The 22,464-nt window shown below is 39.0% G+C and overlaps 1 protein-coding gene across 1 annotated transcript in view; it reads left to right on the forward strand.

The window, feature by feature from the left end:
* CTNNA3 (catenin alpha 3) overlaps positions 1-22,464 on the forward strand; it is a 1,315,594-nt gene that overhangs the window by 956,469 nt on the left and 336,661 nt on the right. The window contains exon 12 of the mRNA XM_059662570.1: positions 7,357-7,557. Coding sequence (XP_059518553.1) covers positions 7,357-7,557 — 201 coding nt within the window. The remainder of the gene's footprint in view (positions 1-7,356; positions 7,558-22,464) is intronic.

Consider the following 22,464-nt stretch of genomic DNA (forward strand, 5'->3'; position numbering starts at 1 on the left):
AATTAACATATAGGGTTGTATTTCATTTGCTTTTTTGTTTAATGTTTGTTTTTTGGTAAAAGAGAAAGAAAAATTAGTATATGTTTGTTTTTATTTACTGAACATTAGTGTAGTTGCCTATTAATGACTTTTAAATTTATAGCCATAGCCTTGGCTGAGTAGTTTAGTTGACCTGATACACGAAGGTTGCGTTTTGATGCATGGTCAGGGTACATACAAGAATCAACCAATGAATGTACAAATATGTAGAACAACAAATCAATGTCTCTCTATCTCTAAAAATCAATAATTATTTTTTTTAATATTTAAATTTACACTTATAGATCCAGGAGTGCAAAAATAGAAATTTATTTTCTTTTAATTAAACTAGAGGCCTGGTGCACAAATTCGTGCACTCGGTGGGGGGGGGGGGTCGTCCCTCAGCCCGGCCTGTGCCCTCTCGCAGTCTGGGACCCCTCAGGAGATAACAACCTGCTGGCTTAGGCCTGCTCCCGGGTGGCAGAGGGCAGGCCCAATCCCTAGGTGCAGCCCCTGGTCAGGCTCAGAGCAGGGCCGATTGGGGAGTTGGGGTGCCTCCCCTGTCATGCACAGAGCAGGGTGGATTGGGAGGTTGTGATGCCACCCTCAGTCACGCTCAGGGTAGGGCCAATTGGGGGGTTGGGGCACCATCCCCTGTCACACTCAAGGCAAGGTCGATGGGGAGGTTGCGGCACCACCCCCTGTCACGCACAGAGCAGGGCCAATCAGGGGGTTGGGGCGCTGCCCCCTGTCACGCACAGAGCAGGGCCAATCAGGGGGTTGGGGCACTGCCCCCTGTCATGCACAGAGCAGGGCCCATCAAGGGGGTTGGGGCTCCGTACCCTGTCAGGCACAGAGCAGGGTCAATCAAGGGGTTGGGGAGCTCCCCCCTGTCATGCACAGAGCAGGGCCGATCAGGGGGTTGAGGAGCTCCCCCCTGTCACTCACAGAGTAGGGCCGATAGGGGAGTTGGGGCACCGCCCCCATCACACTCAGGGCAAGGCGGATCAGGGGGTTGGGGTGCCGCCACTGTCACACTCAGGGCAGGGCCGATGGGGAGGTTATGGCTCTACCCCATCACACACAGAGCAGGGCCCGTGTGGGGGGGGGGGGCGGGGTTGGGGCGCCGCACCCTGTCACACACACAGCAGGACCGATCAGGGGGTTGGGGCGCCACACTCTGTCACACACAGAGCCGCAGGGCGATCAGGGGGTTGCGGAGCTCCCCCCTATCAGGCACAGAACAGGGCTGATCAGGGGGTTGGGGCGCCTTCCCCTGTCACAAACAGAGCAGGGTGGATAGGGAGGTTGTGGCCCCGCCCCCTGTCACACACAGAGCCGCAGGGCGATCAGGGGGTTTGGGCACTGCCCCCTGTCACACTGATCCCGGTGCCAGGAGGCCTCACGGCTCCGCTGATCCTGGTGCTGGGAGGCATATTACCCTTTTACTATATAGGGTAGAGGCCAGGTGCATGGGTGGGTGCCGGCTGGTTTGCCCTGAAGGGTGTCCTGGATCAGGATGGGGGTCCCCACTGGGGTGCCATCCAGCCTGGGTGAGGGGATGATGGCTGTTTGCAGCTGGTCACACATCCTTCAGGGTGGGGGTCCCCACTGGGGTGCCTGGCCAGTCTGGCTGAGGGCTGTTTTCAGGCTGGGGGTGACTGAAGCTCCCAACCACTCCTTTTTTACTTTTTTTTTTTTTTTTTTTTATTCTGGGCCAGCTTTAGCTTTGAGGCTTGGCTCCAGCTCTTAGGCCTCTGCTGCTGAAAGTAGGTTTCTGGCCTTTGCTTACAATGTTGTGATCCTGCTGGATGAAGCCCTGAGGATTCTGGCCTTTGCTTACAATGTTGCGATACTGCTAGCTGAAGCCCGGCGGACTAAAACAGGTTTCTGGGGTTTTGTTTAGCTTCTATATTTGTTACATAGTTGCTTAGAGTTGCAGCTCAGAGGCCTGCAGCGGCAGGCGGGGAACGTTGGAGTCCTCCGTCACTGAAGCAAGCAAGCCTCATGTTAGTTTCAAGCTGCCTGGCTGCCGGCCGCCATCTTGGCTGGCAGTTAATTTGCATATTGTCTTGATTAGCCAATGGGAAGGGTAGTGGTTGTATGCCAATTACCATGTTTCTCTTTTTTTAGATAGGATTAGCTTAACTGTATGTTTGCCAGATGAAGGGGACTGGGCAATGGGTGAAAAAGAGCAAATGATCAAGATATACTAGTTGTCACTCATAAAAAACAGTAATGAGGATGTAAAGTGTTATATTGTAAATCAGAAGACACCTTAATCAATAAGCCAAATTTATTTGGAGTCCTGTTCATTTTTGCTAGCACTAGTGGGCCCAGAGGAACTCTTGCTTCTCAAATTCTGGGCCCCAATATGGTGGAAGTCTTTTCAATTTATATGTTTTTCAGCTTTTTGTTTTCCAAATTTGGAATGAGACTTCCGGACCTTCTGAGAAAAAGTCCTGTTTGCTGGGACAGGGCCGTGAGACTGTATCTCAAGGCCTGGCCTGGCGCCAGCAATGACAACTCCATCTGGGGCATAGTTTATGGCCTCTCTGGAGTGGGGAGTAGTCTTATTTTCCCTGTTATTTATGAAAGCAAATGTTTACAGAAGCCAGAATAGCAGGGTTAAAATTTTAAACAGCAGTTTTTACCCAATATGGAGGTTACTATGCTTCAAAAGTACAGCATAGGGAATATAGTCAATAATATTATAATACCTATGTATGGTATCAAATAAGTACTAGACTTATCAGGGTGATCACTTTGTAAGGTATATAAATGTCTAATCACTATGTTGTATACCTGAAATTAACATAATATATGTCAACTTCAACTGAAAAAGTTTAATCAATTATCTTAACTCTCTGAACTCATATACAATCGGTAGCTAACCTTTAATCTTGCCAATTTATGAAACTCAGCCTCTGTTGTCTTATAACTCAGTACCTTTAGAAATAGTAAGTTTCTGCTTTGGCTGGATTTTATTTCTTTTCTACTTTTCCTGAGACTAATTCTAGCTCTAATTGTTGAAAACTAAAAAATTAAGAAAAGAATCAGAGAAAAAAAAAACTTAAGGCATTTCAAATCTCATTGTGTTAATACTTGCTACAGTGACCAAAGTTGGAGTTACTCAGAGAAGTTTGCAACAAATGAAATATCTTTTATTCAAAATCAATGTTTCCCTGCTTATTACTATTTTCAACATAAAAAAAATAACCCTTTGCATTTCAGAATAGCTATAAAGTGATTGATAGAGATTGCTAGTAGTTAGCAATTCTTTTCTCTTAAAATAATGCACTTTAGGATTTTCAGTAACACCAGGACATCCCACCACTCACCCCAAATCAAATGTTAACTCACACTCTGAAACTATTAATAAAGATAAGTCTTCAATCGTTCTTCAAAGCATGTAATATTCTAAATGTGCTTATTCTATAATAAAGTTTTCTTTATTTTAACTCTCATTTTAAAAATGATGTAATTGTTGAGTCCAAGTGCATCTACAGTTGAGAAAAAAATAAACTGGAGGTAGAGCTTCTAATAACTTTTGCTACATCTGTCTAATAAGTTATCCTAGTCCATCAGCAAAGTCTTAAGCGATACACCAGTAAGTTTTCTACAAGGTATTTGGTGTTTTCTTTTTTTCCCTTAGCAGTAGTGTAAGGTTATATAACTGGGCATAAAAACTCAAGCTATCAAGAAGGACTTTTTAGCTACCTAAATTCACCTGAAATATGAGTAGCAAAGAATACTTTTTTTGAGGAAATTAGTTCGATATTTAATTATTGTGCATACGTGGGAGGTGCCCAACATTTTTATTTTCTTTTTCTGGCACTCTATTATTTAGAATTTTGTGCAAATAATTGTTGCTGGCATTTTTTGAAACATTCAGGGTAATGGGAAAGTGTCACAATAATGGAAACTTTGCAAGCTTTCCTAATTCCTTTGTGTTATATTTAATGTTAGTAATTCAAAAGATCAGTTAGTCATCATCTCCAACATTCTCAATATATCTGCATATGATAAAGTCTGATTATATGCTGCTTGCCACTCATTTCATGTACCATTTTTTCATATTGTGTATGTTCCTGTAGGGCTTTTATTCAGTATCTCACCTTGCCTATAGAATGCTCCCACATGATTAATTAACACTATGGCTGCTGATGGTGTTGCTCAGCCTGAAGCAATAGCCACACACACTTCTATAAGACCAATAAAAAAAGAACAAAAACAACCCTTGCTATGTTTTTATTCTCTGCTTCAAATAATAAAATAAATTGCTGAGCTTGTATATAAGTTTTTCAATAGAAGAGGGAAACAATCAATTTATTGTTATTGAATATTCTTTGTATATCCTTTCCTGTGTAAAATTCACCAGATAAAGAATAGTTTGTGACAGATATGATTTCACCTTTAATTAAATAGAAATTACATAGTTTATAAGACAATTAATCTTCAAAAATGAGCATTGTGGATTTTTTCCCTAAATATCTTTTCAATTTTTTTAGGATTGAGCAAAAAATAACTCTGCAACCTAAAATTAAGCACCTTAATTTATGGTTAACCTATGTTGTACTTATTAAAAAACAAACAAACAAACAAAAAAACAACCTACCAACGTACATGGGAAATAACAGCTTCTTAATGTGTCATTAAAGTGCACATCTGTGGACTTTTAAAAAGCTCATGATTGCTATGCCTCCCACATTTAAACTTATACTTCAGTTCCAGGGGAAATATGATGGTAATGATACCTAGGCACTTTCTGTTGAGAAGGGATCCTGCCTGTATTTACTATATGCCTTTATGATACATTCATAACTGAATGCTGCTGAGTAGGTTAAAATTAGAGTGAATTTATAACAATGGTTTTCAGTGTTTAATCTTTTTCAAGTAAATGACCTGGCTGTCCTTGATGTGGGTCAAGTTGACTATTTAAGGTCACGGAAATATGTCTACTTATGTACATAACACATGATTTAGGATGTAGACAAACTAATTTACTGTTCTCAGATGTGTCTTATTAGAGGAATTCATTCATTCAACAAATATTCTTTGGTTTAACAGGTGCCATGTATTGTATTAGAGACTAGATAGGCTACTCCAAGTAACAAGATAAAATACCTGTACTCCCATATATTCCATAGTGTACTAGAGAGATATTTTCATGAGTACATCATTAAAACATGGACAAAAGACCTAATGGAAAATATAGACTGTTTCATGGGAATCCCAAACAACATGGGACAAAATTTGTCTTGTTGTCGGTCAGCATGAATTTTCTGAGGAAGGAACATTTGACTAGTATTTTGAAAGAATAGTAGTAGAAGTTGATGAATCAGACCAAAGGGGATTCACAGTTGTGATATTATGATTTATAATAGAAAATATATATTTGGTATTCACCCCATTTCGGATACAGAGCTTGTAAAATCCTTGGACTTTGCTAAGTGCTGAAAGCCTTGAGGTTTCTTTCCTTATGTTAATGAGATGACAGTGGACTGAAGATGGGGCCTATTGCCTGAGGAACCAACCATGGAGAGGTGGAGAGGAGGGGGCTGGCAGTTGAATTAATCCTATCTATGTAGTGAAGCCTCCATGGGGGGTGGGGGAAGATTGCAGTCAGAGAGCTTCTGTGTTAGGGAGCATGTGCAGATGTGGGGAAAGTGGTGTGCCCGGAGAGGGCATGGAAACTCCATACTCTCTCCTTATACTTTGGCCTATGCATCTTCCATCTGACTGTACCTGAGCTATAAAAGTTAAATCTAATAAGTAAATATTTCTCTGAGTTCTGTGAGATGCTTTAACAAGTTAATAAAACCCAAAGAAGGAGTGACGGGAACCTCTGATTTATTGCTAGACAGTCAGACGTATAGGTAACAAACTGGGCTTGGGACTGGTGTCTGAAGTGAAGGGTGCAGGAGAAGTTTTGTGGAAACAGATGCCATCTCTGGTAGAGAGTGTCAGGATTGAGTTGAATTGTAGGACACCCAGGTGGACACCAAAATTGCTTGTTGGAGTTTGGAACCACCCCCACCCTCACCCCCACCACACACACACACACACACACACCCAGAAATTGGATCCAGGAAAGAAAAAGAACAGTCTATCTAGGTCAAGACTCTAATATGCCCCCAGGAACAGAGGCTTGGAAGAACATGGTGGACTTGGGAATCATAAAATAAATATGACTGAAGCATAAGAGGCCTAGAGAGGAATGATAGTCATCAGGTCTCAGAAAGTCACCAGGGACCATATTATTTGGTCTTTTGGATTTTATGCTCTACCCATTACAAGAAAGGTGTGACGCCGCAAAGAAATAGCTTTGTGAATGCCTGTCCTCTGGGGGCAGGGGGCAAGTTAACACTCCGGTCTGAAATTAGTAAGGCCTTTTTGTTGTAGTTGTTTTCTAGTATGTTTTTAAGTAATAGAGTCCTTAAGAATTTTGAGTGGGGATTCATTTGAAAATGCTAAGAGCCAAACACTAATTCTTATAATATTCTTTTAATTTCTTAGAAATATTGCCCAGGCTTGATGATATTCCCCATATTTGCTCAGCTTCTCTCATTAGTTTTAGTGGGAGTTTTAATCATCTTATAGACAAAGAAAACAGTGCTAGCCTAAGAAGTCTGCTGTCCTCATGCCCTAATCATGCAAAGAGGGAAAGAGCAGTGGAGGTCGGGGGACACTCTTCAGAGTGGGCAACTTTCTCAGGGATTCGCTTGCCTCAAGTCAATCTTTTCAAAGCCCACTATTTATCTGAGTGTTTTCATAGACTTAGAGAGGTTGCTGCTTTACAATTTAAAAATTATGTATTTCATATGTTTGTTATTTATTAATTTTAAGATTTCTGTAATTGTGTTAAATTTCATTGTACATCAATGAAGATTACTTGAACAGAACTCCATAGTTTTATTTTGCTATATATTTAGGACAACTGAAATTTTTAAAGAGTTTTATAACCTCTATAATGTTGCTTTTAATCAGGATTAAGTACTTTATTATTATACATTTTATTTTTTTTTAACCTAGAAACTCCTTAATTTCCACCTACAAAGCAGTCAAATCTAACATCTAATCTATTGGAACTAGAATATAAAACAATATATAATCTATAAAAATTGTTGATAAAAATGTAAAATTCTGTATTTTGCAAATTTTGCTCTTAAAGAGATAGGAGCAAAATTATGTCTGTATTTTTCCTTGCCTATTGTCCCTGTTCTCCATTCCCAACACGCATCACATCTGAAGTCAGAAGTTAACTTAAATTATAATATGCTAGATTTGTGTGATAAAAAAATACTGACAAAATTATTTTGATCTGTTTCCTTACAGAGAGCCACATCTTAGAAGATGTCAACAAATGTATAATAGCCCTGAGAGACCAGGATGCTGATAATTTAGACCGAGCTGCCGGTGCTATCAGAGGACGGGCAGCAAGAGTGGCTCACATTGTCACAGGTGAAATGGACAGTTACGAGCCAGGCGCTTACACTGAAGGTGTGATGAGAAACGTTAACTTCCTTACAAGTACTGGTAAGTCCCAACCACCATTATTAGCTGTACTGGTCCTAATAGTTGAATCTACGCAGTTACCAATTATTCATACACATGAATAGAAGTCTCAGCCTGTGTTGGTTGCTTTGAAATAGATTGCTCTACTATCTCATAGGCGTTTGCATCCTGTGGTTATATGATTTGAAAATTATTTCGGAGAAGTAAATATATTTACTGGGGAAAGGAACAGGCCATAACCACTTATGAATGTTTATTAATGCCAGAGCTGTTAGGAGATATACTTAGGCCAGATGTGATACGTTTATAATCGTTTTCAAACCCTCTTGGCTGCACATTGGTAACCCGGTTTTTTGTTTACATTACTCAAACAGAGCAAGCTTGTCCTAGGCTTCCAGAGAAATGCTCTCTATCTTCACTTTTTTCTTTCACATAATCTTCTTTGATTAGTTAAAAAAAATGGAATCAGGATTTTGTTTGGGTTGCAGCACTCATGTTTTTGAATCACTCAGCAAAATGGCGTTCTTAGCTTTAGCACCACGATTAACATTTCTCCAAGAAGCTTACAGAAGCATTTGAAGTAATATAGATTTAGAAGGATATAATTGGAATGAAGGCAATTAACTATTTTTGTAAGTCATCATGGCAGAAATTTCTCCTGTGAAAACTCCTCCTGATTGGTAAAGTCCCCATATTGAATTTTTCTTATTAATTACCTCTTAACTCTAGGGTAATGTTGTACCCATGATTCCTATAACATTTGAGATTTCATACTTAAACTAGAGGCCTGGTGCACGAATTCATGCATGGGTGGGGTCCCTGGCAGGCGATTGGGGCCATTGGGGCCGCGGGAGGTTGGCCAGCTGTGGGGAGGCCATGGGAGGTTGGCCAGCCAGGGGGAGGGGCCACGGGAGGTTGGCTGGTCGTGGTAGGTTGGCTGTGGGAGTGCACTGACCACCAGGGGGCAGCTCCTGCATTGAGCATCTTCCCCCTGGTGGTCAATGCACGTCATAGTGACTGGTTGACCAGTCATTTGGTCATTCAGTTGTTCAGTTGCTTAGGCTTTTATATATATAGATCATCAGTCTTACTTAGAGAATTGTTCTTTACGATATGCAAAGGGCATATTACATTTGAAAACTATGTACATTGTGTAGTAAAAGGGATGGGAGGGATGAGGATGGGTAATTTTGGTGGGGGTGGGGGCTGGGAGGAAGATGCACCTTGAAATGAATGAACTAGGAGAAACATATAAAGAGCTGAATGACCTTCTTTGGGATTAGTTCTGAAGAGGTTTACCACCAGGTAAGCTTAGCAAGGTTTGTAGAGAACTGATTAGTGTTAGTCTTTTCCTTGCATGTTGATACAGAAAATTATTGATGACTCTTGGCACATAATTTTCTGATTATCTTTTAAAAATATTTATAAAATAATAAAACACTAAAGATAGGCTGAGGAAAGATGAAGGATATGCATCTGAAACACTTCATGTTATATATCCATACCAACTCCATACAAGGCACTGGTGTTGCAAATACAGCACATGGTAGTTGCTTTAGCAATGAGGTATTTACTTGCTTAAAGAGATGATTGTGTAATGGAAGTTCAGCATCACTTCTGTAAACTAAATTTAACTAATTCTTTCTTGTTGGTCAAAATCAAGTATAGAATTACCTGATTTTTCCCCCTTCTGAGAATGAAATTATAAGTTAAAAAAAATGGTTGTATTAGGGGTTCTCTTTTCAGCCAAGTGAAAATTTCTTGCAGGGAGTTGAGTCAGGAAGGTCTACCAGGATTTTACCTATACCTTGCCTCTGTCTCAGTTTGTAATCTTATTAGTAACATTTTGTGAACACACTCCTATAGTCACAATGTCTGTAGGAGGTGCCAAGTATATAGTTTTATTCTCCATTGGATTGAGTCTATATCTGCCACATGCAAAGAAGTGGAAACAAAATACTAAAGTGTCCAGAATGTGAAGTGTGCTGTGAGAACACTCTCTTCAATTCTTTATGATCTGAAATCAGAAAATTATTTATACATTTAATTACAAGCTTGTCAATATCGCTGTGATTTATAATGACCTTACAAAATAACTAACCAATATGGCCACATTATCATTCAATCAGAAGAGAGAGAAGTATTGTTCCCTCTGATTACTTGCATGTAACTTCAATTAAAATTCCCCTGGTAGATCTTGTCCTGTTTCAGGAATATCATAAATATAAAATAATCCTGGATTAATCTGTGTAAGTCACATCTTATTATTAATATAGAAATGTAGTTTTATGACTTTGTAGTTTTTATTTTAGTTTTCAGATAATTTTTGGCTAATCTTTGAAGAAAACTTCTCCTTTTTGTTTTATATGTTTGAATTCAACTTTTCTCCAAAAAGCTTTCCTTAAAATTTATCAAAAGCACACCTCACTAAAGGGAATTCTGAGCAATAAAGTGGATGAAAATGCTAATTAGATCAGTTTGATCTTAAACAAAGCCGCAATATCTGAGCGTTTTTCTCTCCCATAGAGATATTGTCTAGGAAACATGCTCCCAACAATTCTATTCTCCACAATTAAGTAACAGAAGATGTTCCTCTTTGTTCACATCTGCTTAACACTTGGACTTATTATTTATAAATAGGCATTAAATTAAGTAATTAAAATGTCATCTTTTATGTTTTGAAGCCTTAACCATTCACATTTTAGCAACTGAATGGTCTGTATGTGTGGACTATTTTTCTTTTTCTTTTTTTCTTATCCAATTTTCAGGTCTTAATGTTTTGTCTTACCCTGCTTCCTGAAAATAACTTAATAAGAAGCTATTGTGAACTGGCTTAACTATTGAGACCTTATCCTTGCAAAATTTGTCGGAAAGTCCTGTCATCAACGGTGAAAACTGAGCCTTACTTATCTAAACCACCAGGAATATTTTTGGAATATTGCACCTTAGATTTTAATCAGACTTTGTGGCTCATTAGCACGTTTTCAAAATGTGATAATCTTCTAAGAGTTTTCTCAGCATTAGGAAGCAGAGTTGCCCCGTTACATTGCAGGAATTTTTATTGTTCATAAATCATAGCAGTTGGTTTTAAGTGAAATGTAGGCAACATCTGGAATGCTGAATTTCATTTAGACAGAAGCATAATATTGTAAACTCCATGTGAAATTCTCTATTCCACCTAATTCTTTGCTGATACTAAGCTCTTCCACCTGTTAGGAATTCCTGATAGGAGAGAGAGAATATGTTGGCTTTTTTGTTAAATAACAAAACTTCTTGATTGCAGTGTGAAGGCTTAGATGCTGCATTTTTGCCCTACCCCAGAAGCTGTACTCTTTTTTTTTATTATGTCTTTATTGATTTCAGAGAGGAAGGGAGAGGGAAAGAGAGATAGAGACATCAATGATGAGCGAGGATTATTGATTGACTGCCTCCTGCACATCCCCTACTGGGGATTAAACCTTCAACCCAGGCATGTGCCCTTGACTGGAATTGAACCCAGGACCCTTCAGTTGACAGGCCAACACTCTATCCACTGAGCCAAACCAGCTAGGGCTAGAAGCTATATTCTTAACATCAATTTCAGGTTCTGTCTCATTAGGTTGGGGAAAAACCTAAACCAAGAGTGGACTCACACAGTATTTTTTGTGAGTGATTTATAGACTCTATCAAATTCAGAAATTAGTAGGCACAAAAACATCTGTTGCAAACCTTCAAACCCCGCCTGGTTTCAATGTCAGCCAGGCTTGTGGACCAAAACAGAACACGCACATAAATGAACCTGACCAAGACATCCTGGTTGCATCCACCATTGGCAGCTGGTAGTAGTGGCAAATAAAAGGTCATTCATTAAGTGCTCATTTAGGTCCATCTGGAAAGTATATACCCAGAATCCTCTTCCTACTAGGTAGAGAAGTGTCATATCATTGTATTTTTTTTAAAGGCAAATGAGACTGTTGAAAAGAATTTATAGCCAACACATATTTTTAAAATTGTGTTGTAAAATTTTCCTGCAACCAATTTAAACAACAGGTAATAGAACTTTAAGATGAATTTCATTTAAAAATAATTTTTAAAACTGTAATAGTCAATAATTCCAATCAATTCTCTTTCACTTATTATTTTTGTCATACAAATATTCTGAATTTATAGCCTGAGGAAAGCATACCACTTTCTGTTGCATCTCTATTCTGTAACCTTAAATGGCTATCGGATAAGCCACACAGGCTTTACGGTAATTCTAGCAGTCTTTGCTCTCTACAGTCCAGCAGAGGTTGAAAATGAGTGATTCACATACTAGATATGATTTAGTATGACTCAAATATTTTTATGTATCTAGTTTTGTCCAGCATAATTCCATGTTTTGTCATAAGAATTAAATTTACACACTCACATGTTAAAATCCAGAGCAGTGTGTATTGTAACAAATGGGAAGGTGTGGCAATACTAGGGGCAGAGTTCACTGTGGAACTGGCTGGAGCTTAGTGATGTCTTCCTTTTTGTTGATCCTGGGCCATAGCTTTCTTCCACCCCCACTCAGTAGATGCCCAGGCTGCTGTGCTCATTTAACTACTTGCCTGAACTTGGGAGGCATTTCAATTCACCTAAACATGCATTTCTAACTTTTGACCTAGAGTGAGCCAAAGGCACCTTCTACTCCATCCACACTGATGCTTTCACAGTCTCATGGATATGCCAAGGTCATTTCTGAATTGTTCATGCTTTACCTATCATTTTGAATATCCTTACCCCTTATTTCTCACATCAAATTTTAACCATCTTTTAGGAAACAAGCTATTTCCATCTCCTCTAGAACCCCTTCTTTACTCCCTCTGGCAATAGTGGCTTCTTTCTAGTCTCATGCACTATATAGATTTTTAAAGGACTTGCCAGTTAGTTACATCATTCCAGGCAATGACAGTTGAACTCTTTAGATATACTTATATGGAAAAGACCTTTCTTTCAAACTATAATATGACCTATAGAAGAAAAGGAAATGTATTATTTCTCTTCCCGTATCTCCTAGAGCCTACCATAGTGTCTTGCATGTGCTAGATTAAAACAAAACAAAACAAAACAAAACAAAACAAAACAACTCTTGAATCAAGTCCATGTGCCTAGGCTCATTCTATTCCAGTAGTGAAATGTCTTTTCTTCTCCACTGCTCCACAAAGATTATAATTATTCCCCAATACTCTCTCAAATGCCACCACCTTTGCAAAGGAGCTTCTGATTCCCTTTCAGTGAGAATTAATTGCTCGTTTACCTGTGTTGCCATAGATGAGCTTGTCCTGTAGCTAGTACATCATTCACTTTGCCTTTTATCATAATCAGCCATTTACATACCAGTTTCCTCCATTAGACTGTAATGTCCTTAAAGGCACACACCACATGTTACTTATGTTTACATTTACCAGTAGCATTTTATATGTGGTAGAGGTGTCCAAGTCCTTCTCCCAACTTAAAAGTTACTGCAAGGTTATACTGTGACACATTTAATACAGTTAAGCAAGAGAACACGTTATCATTCCAGTTTAGGAAAAAACAAAAAGGGAAACTCAAAGGCAGCTCCGTTTCAAAGCCTGGGGCAGAGAGAAGATCAGCGGAGTCATTCATTACTGCCCAGAGTTATAGTAGCCACTTCCAGAAAACTTGGGGTCAGATTCTTAAAACGTTCTTTAGCAAGCTTTTGAACAAGAGATCATGACTTCTGTGTATTTAGTTACTTACAAGAACCATCCTTGAACTTCAGCTGGTGACAGATCCCACTGAACCTAATATCACTAATGCTTCCAGCAAATCCCTGCCAGAATAGCAACAGTGCCTTCAAATTTGGACCTTCGTTGGCAGACTCCCCTGACCTGCTAGTAGGCTGAAACAGGCTTCTGAATTACATGCGTTCATACTTTTGGGGTCAGGTCTAATCTGACACTCTTTATCACTGTCAGAAAGTGTGATCAAGACACCTCTGTCTGCAGATTGCTGGGGTAGCCTGGATAGCCAAGTGACTTCATGTTGGTGATGTGGCAAAAAAAATTAAACGACAACTCAGCCTCTTGAGACAAGAATATGACCCCTTGGCCTCAGAAGTGCTTCTGTTGCCACAGCAATTCGGGACCTTGAACTAACATTCTGAGCTAAAGAAAGCAGCTGTTAGAGCTTCTGAGAGGAAAACCCAATTTCTGTCCAAAGGGAACTGGATTTGAAAAGGACCCAAATCTAGTTAGGAGGTCTGAGGAATCATCTTTATCTTGCCATTTTAAGTAATTAGAAATATATACCTGTCAGGGAAAAAATGCTACAAAAATATGATTAAGGACAGGGCAGATAAGTTGGCATGGGCTGAAAGGGATCATTGGAAGAGGAATGAAGCTGTGGACCTTCTCTGTGGATATTCACAGTGCGAAGATGTTTTATAGGTCTTGTATCTTCTGTAACTCTAGAACTCCCGTGACCAGCCTCCGATGCATGTTCTCCAGCCAAAGAAGACATTATCTGGAAAGAGAAATGGATCATACCTTCCTTTCTGATTCTATTGACACATACTTTCTGTAAAAAAAGACTAATTTAAATCTATTTTATGGGCTTTTATGTAGGGTTAAATAGGAAAAACATAATTTAAGATATAAAGGGATTAGACATTTAATCCCAGTTTTAGCTCTGGGTTGCAAACAACAGAATCTAAGTATGGCCAAAGTAAGGCGAAAAGATGAACAAATAGCCCTGACCAGGTAGCTCGGTTAGTATCATCCAGATATGCCAAGGCTGTGGGTTCAGTTTCTTGTCAGGGCACATATAAAAAGCAACCAATAAATACATAAATAAGTGGAGTAATGAATCAATGTCTCTTTCTCTCTTTCTTCCTTCCTCTCTCTAAAATCAATTAATAAACATTTTTTAAAATGAAAAAGTGAACAAATAAACAAGAGCAAGAAGGCTGGAGAATGAGAAAGCAGACTGCAAAGGAGGCTGCATGTAGCACCCATTACTTATCCTAAAGAATAGCTGTTTGAGCTGCCATTCCAGCCCTTTCTGGACATTTAGTACCATTATTGGCATCATGACATTATGACACTGGACCCCACAAATGGTACATTTATTCACCACCACATTCCAGATACTTTGACCACTGGAATAAATCCTAAAGTAATCCCTGTTTTTGCCTCACTTGCTCTGAACTCATTTCTTGGGCAGAAGCATCCTATCAGCAGAGTTTAAATTATGTTACCACACCTTGACTGTCAGTATGGTGGGGTTGGGGTATGGTGGCCAGTACTGGGCCTTTGAGTGTCTATGGAGACAACACTCTGTCTCATAATAAGACTCTCAGATTCTCAGACTCCTGCCATAAGAAGGGGCTTTGGAGTCTGTGAGCAGAGGGAGGTGGGTGGTGAGGAGCAGGAGAGGAGCATAGAAAAGTAAGAAGAGAGGGGAAGTTGAAGACTGATTTTACCAACTTGGTCGGTCATCTTCTATGTCAGGAGAATGGCAACCCCCCCACCACCACGAACCCCATATAACCCAACCAGGAGCACTGCCTTTCGGCAGCTTGTTGCCAAACTGAATTCTTTCTCTGATGGTCATGCTTTATTCCTGGTAGAGTTATTAAATGAGGTATTATGATACCAGGAATGAGGTATTATGATACCATTCTAAATCTAGGGATGTTTTAGGGAAGATATGCCTTAATGGAATATATGATGTAATTGTTATTATTTTACCCAGATAGTGGCAAGATAGTAATGCACAAGTCTTGTAAAAAAGTGGAAAAAAAATATATCACTTAGTGGTTTCTTCTTTTTATTTTCTTTCTTCAATAACTGAAAAAATTTTCAGGCCTTATTATTCAAATGTATAATATTAAATCCAAGGATAGGGATTTTGACTTCACTTATCTGGAGGCTTACTATTGACATTCTTTGTAATAGCACAGACTACTACCTTTTAAAAAGCTTAGTATCTTCATTGCCATTGGAAAACATAAGTGGCTGTTCAAGGCTAGAGGGGTCAGAGATTCTGAGGTCTTAAGCAATTTTACATCCTTCCCAGCCATCCTGAATGTTATGGCATCAATGTTTCAACAGCCTCAATAACCCTCTAAAACACATCCATACTCCACAGCACAGTTATTCGGAACCTCTGAGCTAGGCTGTTATCAACTGAGTAATCCAACAAGTCTTTTAATAATAGTATTACTGTAAAATATTTTTAATTTAAACTCTTTATTGTTTAAAGTACTGCCTATGTCTTCTTTTTCCCCCATTGATCTCTTCCCAGCCACTCTCACCCCCAGCACATGCCTTCACTCCTCTACTGTCTGTGTCCATTGGCTATGCTTATATGCATGCATATAAGTCCTTTGGTTGATCTCTTATCCTCCCCATTCCCACCCTCCCCTGCTTTCCTCTGAGGTCTGACACTCTGTCTGATGCTTCTATATCTCTGGATCTATTTTTGTTCATCAGTTTATGTTGTTCATTATAGTCCACAAATGAGTGAGATCATGTGATATTTATCTTTCTCCGACTGGCTTATTTCGCTTAGCATAATTTTCTCTAGGTCCCTCCATGCTATTGCGAATGGTAAGAGTTCTTTCTTTTTCACAGCAGCATAGTATTCCATTGTGTAGATGTACCACAGCTTTTTAATCCACTCATCTGCTGATAGGCCCTTAGGCTGTTTCCAAATCTTAGCTATTGTAAACTTTGCTGCTACTCTATCTTGAAAGCCAGATTTATTAAACTAATGAAATAACCCCCTTCAGTTGTTACAAGTATCTATTTCATGTATTAATAGCTCTCAGTTGTAAAGACTTTTAATTTTACTTTTTTAGAGATCTTTGTAGATGGCCTGGAAAGTCTGGTTGTATATGTATTGATGTGAGCTGGTAAAACTTTTATATACTCATCTGTAAAACTAAATTTGAAGTTGAGGTGCCTGAGTCTAGAAAATAAACTGGGTGGTGCCTCTCTCAGATTTTTCTTTCTCCTGCCTTTGGAGAGAGCATAAAGCATGTGAGGTTGAATGTATAGATCAGATTTCATTTCCTCTGGTGTTAACTGGTACTGACAGCAGAGCCTAATTGACAACAGTTTTAGACATTTCATCTCCAGACTCTCCTTCCGAACTGTCTGCCCTGTCCATTTTGATGGGATTTCTCAAATGTAGTTCTGGTGGGTGGAGGGGATCACAATGGGTGTGATGATCATGCCAAGTCTCTAAGATAAGAATAGGTGTAGTAAGTGAAGAAATAAGCATTTCTCAGTACCTATTGCTGTTGTCCCAATAAAGCAATGTTGAATTTACACTATCAAACTTTGTGGATATGGAAGCAAATTCTGAAAGAACATATCATCATAAAGAGATCAACAAATTAGTAGGCCAACATTTTATTTATTTATTTATTTATTTATATTGATTTCAGAGAGAAAGGGAGAGGGAGAGAAAGATAGAAATATCAATGATGAGAGAGAATCATTGATCAGCCACCTCCTGCATGCCCCACACTGGGAATCAAGACTGCAACCCAGGCATGTGCCCTGACCGAGAATCGAACCACGACCTTCTGGCTCATAGATCGACACTCAACCACTGAGCCCCACCAGCCAGGCAGTAGGCCAACATTTTCAAATTGAGGTATTAATTACAAGCTTTATGAATATATGCAAAAATTTCTTGAAGTCAGTAAGTTCTTTTTTAAAAAAAAATATTTTATTGATTTTTTACAGAGAGGAAGGGAGAGGGATAGAGAGTTAGAAACATCGATGAGAGAGAAACATCGATCAGCTGCCTCCTGCACCCCCCCCCCCCACTGGGGATGTGCCCGCTACCAAGGTACATGCCCTTGACCAGAATCGAACCTGGGACCCTTCAGTCCGCAGGCTGATGCTCTTTCCACTGAGCCAAAACTGTTAGGGATGAAGTCAATAAGTTCATTTTCATGGTTGGATACATTAAAGATTATTTAACCTCTTGGAGAAAACTATAAACTTGGAAAATTTATAAATAATGTAGATATATGAAGATCTTAAATAAAAGGAGATTATTTAATGGAAGGAGGGAAGAATATTTTAAATGATGGCCATACTTGGGAGAACAATGCTACGGACAGAGCAAGTGGAATAAAGAAATAGTCATAAACAGTGATCTGGTGTCCAGTTTTACAGTTTCAGTGAGAATAGAGGTCATTCAAGAAAAGCCAGAGAACCCTGGCCGGGTGGCTTGCTGGTCGGAGCATCATTCTGTGCACCAAAAGGCTGCAGGTTCTATTGCCAGTCAGGGCATTGTGGGTTGTAGGTTCGATCCCCAGTTAGGGCACATATGGCAAGCACCATCTATCTCTCACATAGATGTCTCTCTCTCTCTCTCTCTCTCTCTCTCTCTCTCTCTCTCTCTCTCTCTCTCTCTCTCTCCTCTCCCTCTCTCTAAAAAATATAGCCTTGGGTGAGGATTTAAAAAAAAGAAAGAAAAACCAGACATTTTAAGCAATTGGAAAGTCTTTCCCACCATGTGCCCATACTTATTTCTGTTAACATATATTTTCATTTCACATATTGCATTTTCTAGCTCATGGTAATTTACAATTTCTTCTTTCATCAATAGCAAAAGAAGGTATTACTGTTTAACAATACTACACAGAACCTCGAAATAATTTTCTTCTGAAATGTATTAGTAACCCAGTAGTATCTTAGAAAATGTCATATATTATGGTGATCATCCACCATTTAATTTTACTGTCTGCCAAAATCTGTAGCAGTTAAAGTTAAGTGAACAATTTATATTATAAAATTTCTCTGCTGATATAGAGATTTTTTAAAAGGTGTCATTTATTATAAACACTGTTGGCAGTATTTCTTTAAGATTCCAGATATTCTAAAGTTTATATTAATTGTAGGGGATAGTTATTTAAGAAAGGTTATGCACATTCCTTTACCACTTGTCTCAAAACTTTACTATAACTAAAAAAGGAATGAGAACATTGATTTGTAAAAAACAAAATTATCTTTGAGGGTAGAAGCAGTAAGTTAAAATGCTGTACTCCATTTACCATCTCTTCTACTTATTCTTCCTTCTACCAACTACTGTATTTGAATAGTTGTTGTTTCTTTATTATTAATGTCCATTAATGTAATCATTCTATGTTCACAATTACAATAAAATAATTTTGAGTCCAGGGACTAACAACATGTTTGTTTTTCTTCTTTATTTATTTAAAAAGTTAATAAGAAGGCATATATACCTATCCCATTGTAGTTTAACATCCCTTTAAAATAACAATAAAAGGACACCAAGGGGAATAATAAACCCCAAATGGCAAATGTATAGGTGTAGGTTCATCAAAAAATAATAAAAGATAATCCAGAAATGGCCACAGGAAATGCAGCTCAAAGAGAGCAGCAAATGCCTCAACCTAGAATAGGCACAGTCAGAGGCCATCAAGGATGTGAGGGTTCCACCTGCCTGATGTTAACTTATCAGCAGGCAACACTGGATTCTAGAAACCTATGAAGCAATAGCTTCACATTCAGTGACTATGGGATACCTTAGTCATCCAGAATGTGTGGCCAAATGAAAACCTTTGTGTGTGCATAAGAACTCAGGGACATTATAGTTACACAAACTCTTTTAGAGAAATGACTTGACAATATACTCAAAGCAAGAAAGGAAAACAACAAAATAATAAGCCATGGAAAGCTGAAATAGTAAATCTAACTCAAGAATGTAATGAATACAATGACAAGATGACAGATCATAGTAGGTGGAGAAAATGATTGACCCAAAATAGAGCCAGAAGTCTAATTTGGATTAAAAAAACACAACAGTTTCTAAAAGGAGCCTGGATATGTTCAGACAAACAGAATCATTCAATTAGTCACAAAATAAAGAGAGCGTTTCCCTGTCCTCTCTAAAAGGGACTAGTATACAGGTCCCATCCAGCAGGCTTAGAATATCATGAATGTACCTATGTAATCTTAAATCTTTAAAAATGTCTGATTGTAGTCTTACCACCTTATGCTTAACTATTTATATTTGTTTATTATCTATGTTTGTCATGTCTTCTGTCATTGTTAAGAAACCAGATTCCACCCTAGCCAGTTTGGCTCAGTGGATAGAGTGCTGGCCTGTGGACTGAAGGGTCCCAGGTTCGATTCTGGTCAAGGGCACGTGCCCGGGCTGCCGGCTCGATCCTCAGTAGGGGGAATGCAGGAGGCAGCCAATCAATGATTCTCTCTCATCATTGATGTTTCTATCTCTCTCTCCCTCTCCCTTCCTCTCTGAAATCAATAAAAATATATATATTTTTAAAAAGAAACCAGATTTCATCACACAGTGTAAGCATTAATTATTATGCCTATTATGAGTACATAGCTGTATAGTTTATGTATGTATAAATTACATATACACACAGATACATATGTTTATATCCAAAAATAATTATATTTTATACCATCAGTATAGTTATATGCGTATAATAACACATGCTATATTATATGTAAAATCATCAATTTGATTTTTTTGTGACTTTTTTGTGACCTATACTTTGCGCTCAGTGGTTATTGGATAAAATAGAATTATCTTACAGCATGTCTGGGGCACATCGATGCTTGTCTCCATGGCTGTATGAAGGCTAGTAATATATAATGCATTGTAGACTTCAAATTTTGAAATACCCCAGGACAAGCTTGTCTACATTGTTTAAGGATATGTGGACTGATGGCTTATGCCTGTTTAACTGGTTACCATACTTTGGCTTTGGCTATCTGACCAGTGGGGCATTAAAGCCCCCTGGAATGTTTGGCCTGAACTCTCCTAAACCACAGTTTCTGGTATAATATGTCTTAATGGCCCGTAACCCAGAGATGAAGTGCCTCCTGTTTGAGTAAGAGAAGGCTGTGGCGCACATCTCCCAGGCTCTCCTGCTGTCTTGCTCATTCTTTGCCCTGCTTTGCTTCATTTGTTATCTTCAATAAGTTTTATGCGAGTACATTCTATAGAATTTTACTAACCTTTTTAATTATCCAACCTTGTGTAATCATTGCAGATATCAAGACAATCACACATGCACGTACTCATGCACACCCACTGGCATGTCTACCTTACTCATATAGAATAAGGCAAGTGGTTGCATAGGTTTTGTTTTTAAGTGCCCTCCCATTTTTTTCTTGAAGGTCCTCAGTAAGCTTTCATAATTGGACATTATGCCCCCAGAATTGCTGGTTCAGGTTTTTTGGTTTTTTTTCTCAGAGGTCTTTCCAAGCTCTGTAACCTCAGTGGCTAAACTTTCATTCTCTTTGCAATAACTTACACAGTACATTTCAGTAATGAGTGGGCAACCCTTTCTTATCAGTACTGACTCAGCCTTTTATGGCCTGTTTCCTCCACTAGTGTAATCTGTTCACTAAATTATCATTTCATTACCCAGCCTTCTTACAAACCCAGAACTATAACAAAGCTTATCCTCTCTATATTAGTTATCTATTCCTATATAACAAAAGACTCTGAAATTTGGCAAATAAAGACAACACACATTGATTGTCTCATGGTTTCTGAGAGTGAGAAATCTGGGAGCAGTTTAACTGGGTGCCTCCAGCTCAGGGTCTCACATGAGGGTGCAGTCAAGCTGTGGCCAGGGGTGAGCTCAGCCAAGTCCCAACCGGGGTCTGCTTCCAAGCTCATTCATATGGTTATTGGCAGGAGGCTCCAGTTTCTTGCCACATGGGCCTCTCCATATGCTGCCTGCGTTTTCTCACAATAAGGCACCTGGCTTTCCTCAGAGTGAGCAATCCCAACAAAGGAGAGGGTGAGAGAGAAAGAGAGAGCCTAGGATGGAAGACAGTATTTTTGTACAACATAATTTATGGAGTGGTATGCCATCATTTTTTGCTATATTCATTTTGTTATAAGGGAGTTGCTAATTTCTATAGGTTACTACGTTACTTAAAAACAGGGTATGAGTATCAGAAGATAAGGTCATTGGGCCATTTTACAGACTATGTACCACAACTTCTAAATGTCTTATGTTCTGGAATGCTCAGTCTTTTTCCATGTCCCCAAATAGAATACATATATGTGTATGTGTGTGTGTGTGTGTGTGCATATATATATATATATATATATATATATATATATATATATATATATATATATATATATATTTCAGAGAGGAAGGGAAAGGAGAGAGAGAGAGAGAGAGAGAGAGAGAGAGAGAGAGAGAGAGAGACCAATGATGAGAGAGAATCATTGATTGCCTCCTATACACCTCTAACTGGGGATCGAACCTGCAACCTGGACATGTGCCCTGACCAGGAATCGAACCATGATCTCCTGGTTCATAGATTGATGCTCAACTGCTGAGCCACACCTGCTGGGAAATACATTTTATTTTCCAGTTACAGTTTGTGTTCAGTATTATTTCGCATCAGTTTCAGGTGTACAGTATAGTTCATGACAGTGATTAGACAATCACATACATTACAAAGCGCCCCCCCCCCCCCACATCCCCAGTACCCACTGGGCACCGTATATAGTTATTACAATATCATTGACCATGTTTCCTACGCTTTACTTTACATCCCTGCGACTATTTTTAACTGCTAATTTGTTCTTCTCAATCCCTTTATCTTTTCACCCAATCTGCTAACCTCCCTCCTCGCTCACAACCATCAGTCTGTTCTCTGTATCTATGAGTTTGTTTCAATTTTGTTTGTTCATTTTGTTCTTTAGATTCCACATATAAGTGAAATCATATGGTATTTGTCTTTCTCTGCCTGACATTTCACTTAGCGTAATACCCTTGAGGTCCATATGAAACGCGGAAATTAAACTGAAACGCGTGGCTTTCCTCTGAGTAGGATGCAAAGGTGGCTTCCTTCCCAGGTCCTTGTCCAGGTGGATTCAAAGAATGAAGCCACGGACAAAAGGTGGTAGAGG

This window comes from Myotis daubentonii, chromosome 13, assembly GCF_963259705.1.
Source record: "Myotis daubentonii chromosome 13, mMyoDau2.1, whole genome shotgun sequence".
Classification (NCBI taxonomy): Eukaryota; Metazoa; Chordata; class Mammalia; order Chiroptera; family Vespertilionidae; genus Myotis; species Myotis daubentonii.